The sequence below is a fragment of the Notothenia coriiceps genome, unplaced genomic scaffold (genome assembly GCF_000735185.1).
Source record: "Notothenia coriiceps isolate Sejong01 unplaced genomic scaffold, NC01 NC01_scaffold00022154, whole genome shotgun sequence".
Lineage (NCBI taxonomy): Eukaryota > Metazoa > Chordata > Actinopteri > Perciformes > Nototheniidae > Notothenia > Notothenia coriiceps.
In genome coordinates, this window is record NW_011354855.1 from 260,769 (window position 1) to 267,521 (window position 6,753).

General features: G+C 43.7%; 1 protein-coding gene across 1 annotated transcript in view; it reads right to left on the reverse strand.

The window, feature by feature from the left end:
- The window catches only part of prrc2a (proline-rich coiled-coil 2A), a 19,850-nt gene that overhangs the window by 8,491 nt on the left and 4,606 nt on the right, over positions 1-6,753 (reverse strand). The window contains 10 exon segments of the mRNA XM_010780794.1: positions 1,560-1,734; positions 1,858-1,960; positions 2,272-2,405; positions 2,535-2,623; positions 2,834-3,075; positions 3,369-3,512; positions 3,609-3,690; positions 3,802-3,898; positions 4,035-4,215; positions 5,282-5,433. Coding sequence (XP_010779096.1) covers positions 1,560-1,734; positions 1,858-1,960; positions 2,272-2,405; positions 2,535-2,623; positions 2,834-3,075; positions 3,369-3,512; positions 3,609-3,690; positions 3,802-3,898; positions 4,035-4,215; positions 5,282-5,396 — 1,362 coding nt within the window. The 5' untranslated portion in view covers positions 5,397-5,433.

Sequence of the window (6,753 nt, forward strand, 5' to 3'; positions counted from 1 at the left end):
AAATGCGTACATTAACAGGTTTATGATATCACTGCCCCGTCTAAGACACGATCTGACTTTAATTCAGTGTTTCCCCTACCATTGTCTTGGCGGGGCGCTGCGCCCTGCCAACGGAGCCCCGCGCCCTGCCTGAAATTCAAGGTGTTTTTTTTTTATTTTATTTACACACGCGAATGCACACACTCACAATCAGAGACAAGAGCAGAGGAAAGGAGGAGAACAACAGCTCTGCTGTCTGCCCATTTGTGTCCCCCACCCCCGTTTCAAATTCGTTTATTATTATTTTTTAACCGCAAGCCGTTATCGTCACGGGAGAAGGACACACACAGCCTGCCCAGGTGGACGCGCGCGAACGCGACAACGAACGTAGCGTGCGTATTCTAAAAATAGCTCACAGATGGTGAGCAGGTACCGCGGTTTTGAACTACAGTATTGAATTTGACAGAAAACAACAATGAAACGCCAGCAGAAGAATAGTCTAATGAGTTGGGTGAAAAAAAAGACAGGAGATGTGAGTTGGTTTATTCAGTAAATTAGCTCAGGATAATTGGATGTTCTGTCTACACCTGTTGATGTGAGGCTAATGCAGGATTTGCTCCCCTTGATGCTACCGGCATTTAGCGGCAGTGACTCAACAAATTGCCACTTAAAATGTATCGTCAGTAATGTATGACAAGCAGACTGCTTGTTTAATGTTAGACTCACACCAATAGCTCAATATGATCATAACACGATTGCTTTCATATCAGAGATCAGATGAGGTGGAGCTGCCTCCAGCAATAGAGGATGAGGCAGAGAGAAGCAGCAGCAGCAGCATAGGGTTGCAGCAGGTATGTTATATGCTGTAGTCAGGTGATTTAAATGTATCAATGAAAGGAAGAAGTGTAGGCTACATGATAAGAAGGGAATACAGTTTGAATTAAAGTAATAAAGTATTACTTTTTAATGTACAAATACTTTGTTACTGTACGATATCAATAACAATAATCCACAGCTCCTCTCTGCTCCAGAGGATAAAAAAAATCTGGGTGCCCCGAAAAAAAATGTTCGGGGTACCCCAGCAGCACACTGAACGCCCATCTAACGTTTTGAAAACCTCTGCTCTAGATGACACCACACCATCTTTTTGAGTAAAATGTTTATGATGAATACATAAACCAAAAGAAAACTCAAAAAGCCAACTGAAAAACTAAGAATGACTTATTCATAAGACCTGGGACAAGGACGAATTAATGACAGAAATGATAAGTCTATGAGGCGCTATCTGGATGGCTACCTGTCGGTAAAAGGAGTAAGGCCCTTGTCCAAGGAACGGCCCAGGTGGGGGGGAGGGCTGCTCCCGGGGACCACCCAATCCAGGCCTGCACCGCTGTATACAGGCAGACAGTTAGCCATGCTCCACCACAATAATCTACACTGACAAAAACACACACTAACACATCGCTGACCACCAATAAGTCTTTGCTTAACAGAACGCCCAAAATGGCCTGTGCTGTTAAGTTGGACATCACGTCTTTCACAGCGTGAATAACAGGTTTTGCTTTTGGTCGGCATGCTACCTGGAAGTTTGTTGGTGCTCCTTGGCCTCCCTCCTCGGCCCATCCTGGCTTGCTGGAGGGGGGTTGCGGACCATTGTCAGCATTAGAGGGGGGAGTGCGGCGAGATTCTCCGCCACTGTCCGAGGCTCGAGAGCGAGAGGCTGCAGGGGGAGCATCCTGGGACCTCTGCTGCTCACTGAGGACAAGAAACATGTTTGTCAAATGAATTATAGTTGCATAATATAATCCCATTTTTATCAATAAAACATTATTGACATCATTTGAATTGATCTTATGCTGTCTGTACTTGGTCACATACCGTAATTCATTCTTACTCTCGGATCTCTCCTCTTCCCCCTCTTCTTCTCCTTCATCATCACTGAACTTCAACTTGGCAGAGTAATCAATCTCCTCATGAGCGCCTGTTAAAAGCAAAAACATAAGATTAAAAACACATGAAAACATTGAAATCATGTTTGTATCATGCGATCGTAGTGACCTATGATTGAATCAAATGGTCATAACCTCCTTTATTATATAGCGGCAGATGCAGTTTTCTACATTCCCCATGACTAAAGATTCATTTTTCCAGTGCATTTGTTGGAAAATTGTTTATCCTTCTTTGTGTGAAATTATCATTATCCAACCAGGACATTTTTACTTACAGGTTCCCAATAGCAAAACCTATTAACAGGTTGGTTATACATTTGTAAATAAGCTTTTTTTGTTTTACCGGCCCATCCGTCATCTCCGTCGTGGTCCAGCTCGTCGAGCTCCTTCAGGTCATCCTGCTTTAGGATAGAGGGTCGCTTCGGCCCCTCTCCACCTCCTTCACGTTGGCCGCCCTGAGGAACAGCCTGCCTGAACCTGAGAAAGGGAACAATTTCCTTTTAATCGAACAGTTGATTAACAAAAAGTGTCTCCCCAAAGGGTCAAATATAATGGATTATATTTTTTAAAGAAACTGTCATCAAGTGGCAAAATATTAGCACATACCTTGGCGGGGGCCCTTCCCCGGGTCCCGGGTACCTGTAGGGCCCCTGAGGGCCATAAGGACCCGGAAAGGGCAGGTAGGGAGGATACATCTAAAAACGAAAAAAAGAGATCAGGTGAAGATTCAAGAGAGTGTTCTTAGGCTATGCTATTGCATTCTATAGACTTTAATGTAAACACCAAGCACATAATAAAATGGACTGCAACACAGTTGTGTAGCGTGAAAAACAAGATATATTAACCAAAAACAAATACTAGAATATTTGCTAGAAATCAACCAGGAAAACAATAAGAAAACTTACGAATGGAGGCATGATCCCTCTGTATTGCGGGAACCCAGGTCCCACAGGGGGCTGGGGCAGTGGCAAGGCAGGGCTGCCTGCGGGAGGGTTCCTAGGTGGCCCGTGGGACTGAGAGTTTGGAAGGGGGACCCCAGCTGCCCCATCCATCACCAGAGCCCCACCAAGGCCACCCTCCACTGCCCCCTCCCCAGACAGGGTGGGCGCCATGGGTCGGCCCCCACCGTCCCGCCAACTTGTAACGTCTGAGGACGGAGAACACAGAGCGGTCAGTATCATTTATTTGTCCAAATGAAATAAGGTAAGAGATAGATAACACAACTTATTATTTTAAATAACACAAAAGTAATTGTATTTATTTTTGTCTCATTCCCTAATTAAATGTAGAGTTAGCAAGCGCATACCATCCAGGCATAAAGTAAACTTTAAAAAAACACTTGTTGTATTCTCTCTTGTAAGAGAAGTCTTCCAATCCCACCTGACTTAATTAAATGACGAGCCGTTGATTCATATTGGGAATTAAGCAGGCATCACTCACTCTGGGGGCGGAGGTTTGGTACGGGCCCATACCACTGATCTGCAGTGCCCGGTTCTTTGCCAACTTTGTCCTGGTCGCCAGCCGCCTGCAGGGTGGGAAATTCCTCGCGAGAGAATGGCGACTGTTGGTTTAATGCCTTTCCACCTGTAGAAAGTTGCTTGGTCAATGTATTTTTCTTAAAGGGGTTACAAAAAGCTTATTCCAACTTCCTTCTTATTAAAGTCAAAAAGTAAGACTCACCATCCCCTTGTGTTCCATGTGTACCACTGGCCTGTGCCCAAGACCTTGCCCCTGCGGCCTGGGTTGAAGCTGGCACCAGAGGCTGTGGGGGTACACACAAACAATGAGCCCCATATGATACATGTCAACTCTCCACAGACATTATCATGCAAGCCAAGGATTTTGCATTCACGTCACTGGGACAAGTCTGTACCTCTGAAGCTGGCGGGGTTCTCGGGCGGATCGGTGCAGGTGTCGGTGAAGCCACAGGCTGCTGCAATTCCGGCAGCGGTGCTGGCGATGCATCGGTACTGAGAGAAAGAAATAAAGTCACAAACCAAAGAATTAGACAGGATAGCCTGGGAAAAATTATAGCGTAAAACGTTTTTTTTCCACAACCAATTCTGGTAACTTGGATGTTGCAGGGGGAGTTGGGGGTTTAAATACCTCTTTGGGTCCGCTGCTTGTTCCTGTTTGCTTGCCCATCCTGAGCCGTCTTTGGGAACGAGCGAGACGTTTGGATCGTTGCCTTTGTTCTCTGCCTTCAGACTGGGCAGGTTGGCAGGTGGTGGCATACGCCGTGCGGAGGCAACTTTACCAAGAGACTGCAGGCCATGGCGGGGGGGAACTGATATGGGGAGGAGGAGGAGATCATTAGCACAGATGGACCACTGAAACCCGAGACCAATTCTATCTACTGGGTCTAAGGATCGGCTTGATGACAAGGATAGCTTTTGCTGGATACAATATTAGGATGGTGAAAAACCAATAAGGCTAGAAGCTTCTGATTCTGATGAATATGGATTACAAAAAGGCTTTCTAGATGTTATTAAAAACCTTCAGCAAACCCACTTCAATTACAGTTTGTGAAGAGGTATTAAGATATTGATGCTCACAGAAGCATGAAAAGCCATTAGATTCTGAAAAGTGTAGCTGTGCTGAATATCAATCCATCATTTGTCTCCTTCCTTCAGGCTCAGAGAAACCAAAGCAGTGCATGGCTTCACTATGTAGGAGGAGGAAGTCTGTAGTCAGACAGCTGCTTAGATCTAGTGGGGAGCTTCTGAATAAAACATCGACGGGGGACTCGGCACAGAAGTCAAACAGCGTCCACAAGTAAGCCTCTGTCTCAGGTCAGGCCCAGTGGCCCCCAGGCTCAGCTGACATGTGAGCCAGCCACCCTCCAGACCCTTCATACTTAAATTTGTATACCACTAAAGATAAGAAAAACATTCTTGAAGACAATGTTTTTTCTCTCGCTGAGATTAGTGTCGAGTCCTTAAAATACAAGGGTAGTAAATATCCCTGATCGCTGAATAAAACAGCATCAGCAAAACCAGGTTGGCAGGCAGTTGAGAGATGCATCAGAACTATTAGGGAGACAGTGGGATAATGCATCAAAGTTGCGGTTCTTGGTGTCGGAAGACAACAAACCCACTTTTAATCACAGCCAACGGGTGAATACAACTGTGGGCAGCAGATCTGTCTTTTAAGCCCAGATCTGATTCATTACAAAACAAGTCGCAAAACTTTAGTGACAAAATTAAATTAAAGTGGCAGAATGTAAAAAGAGCCTGTGAGGAAAGCGATATTGCAAACTATTACCCAGCGTAGAAAGACAGGTTGGCATCCATTACAGTAGACATGTGGTGTGAGTGTGACAATGAAAGCTTGAACAAGCCAAAGATACTCACCAACAGGCTTTTGTGTTTCAAGGCTCTTTCCTTTGTATGTATCAAACAGGTTGAGAGACGCATACTTGGTTTTGCCTTCCTTCCCCTTTGCAGTTTGCCCAGAGCGCTCTGACATTGCGCTGTCCGCTCATTGAGTATGGTGAGCCCTGAGACTGGGGAGGAGAGAGAGAGAGGCAAAGACATAGAGATTGGAATCCAGGTACTCATAGAAAGTGAAAGGAAAAAAGTGCTGATTATACAAGCATGCATTCAAAACAACCAGCAAAACAGAAAATGCATGACAAATCAAAACATCCAGAACATATGTGTTCTGATTTAAAGATTAAAATAAGGGATCTGATAGCTGGACGTGGTATTGTCAAGCAGTCAACTTGCAGTAAAACAGTGTAAAGCACAATCCTACAACTCTGTTTAAATATCTTTATCAAGGTGATTCAGTGTTTCCCCTAGGATGGAGTCATAGCAGCGGTGCTAAGGCACGTGGGCCTAGCAAAATGTGAGCGCATATTGGCGGGGCGCACTTGGCACGCAGAAATACAAACAAATTCCACTCGCTCCGCGCTCACATTTTGCTAGGCCCACGTGCCTTAGCACCGCTGCTATGACTCCATCCTAGGGGAAACACTGAATCACCTTGATAAAGATATTTAAACAGAGTNAAAGAAAGAATGCTAACTAGGTAATGATGATGATAAGAATAAACAAGTTTAAATGATTTGTTATTGGTTGTGATCATATTCTAAAGATGTTTGGATTATTGAAAAGTATACAAATCCCTTTCATATGAGTGTTGAGAGCTGTATCCGTAAATTCATTTTGTGCTCAAAGTAAACCAGATAAATGCATTTAACTTCCACATTGGAAAAAAAAAAAAAAATCGTCCTGGGGATGCATGCCCCGGACCCCCCTAGGAGGATGTGAGGTCACCTCACATCCTCCTAGGGGGGTCCGGGGCATGCATCCCCAGGACGATTTTTTTTTTTTTTTCCAATGTGGAAGTTAAATGCATTTATCTGGTTTACTTNCCAGCAAGTAGTGCACACAGCTTCGATTAATAAATAAATAAATGAACAAAATAGAATTATGATAAAATATATATGATAAATATTACAGTGTATACGACAGATCATGATTAATGATGATGATAAGAATAAACAAGTTTAAATGATTTGTTATTGGTTGTGATCATATTCTAAAGATGTTTGGATTATTGAAAAGTATACAAATCCCTTTCATATGAGTGTTGAGAGCTGTATCCGTAAATTCATTTTGTGCTCAAAGTAAACCANGACCTTTTAATGTCTGTTTTCAAAGCACTCGCTGGAGCAGTGACTATAAATCTCGTTGTATTCTGTACAATGACAATAAAAGCTTTTGAATTTGAATCTTATGTTACCTAGTTAGTAGGGCTGCTAAATTAATCGTATTTTAATCGCAATTACGATTATGGCTTGCAACGATTACGAAAACCA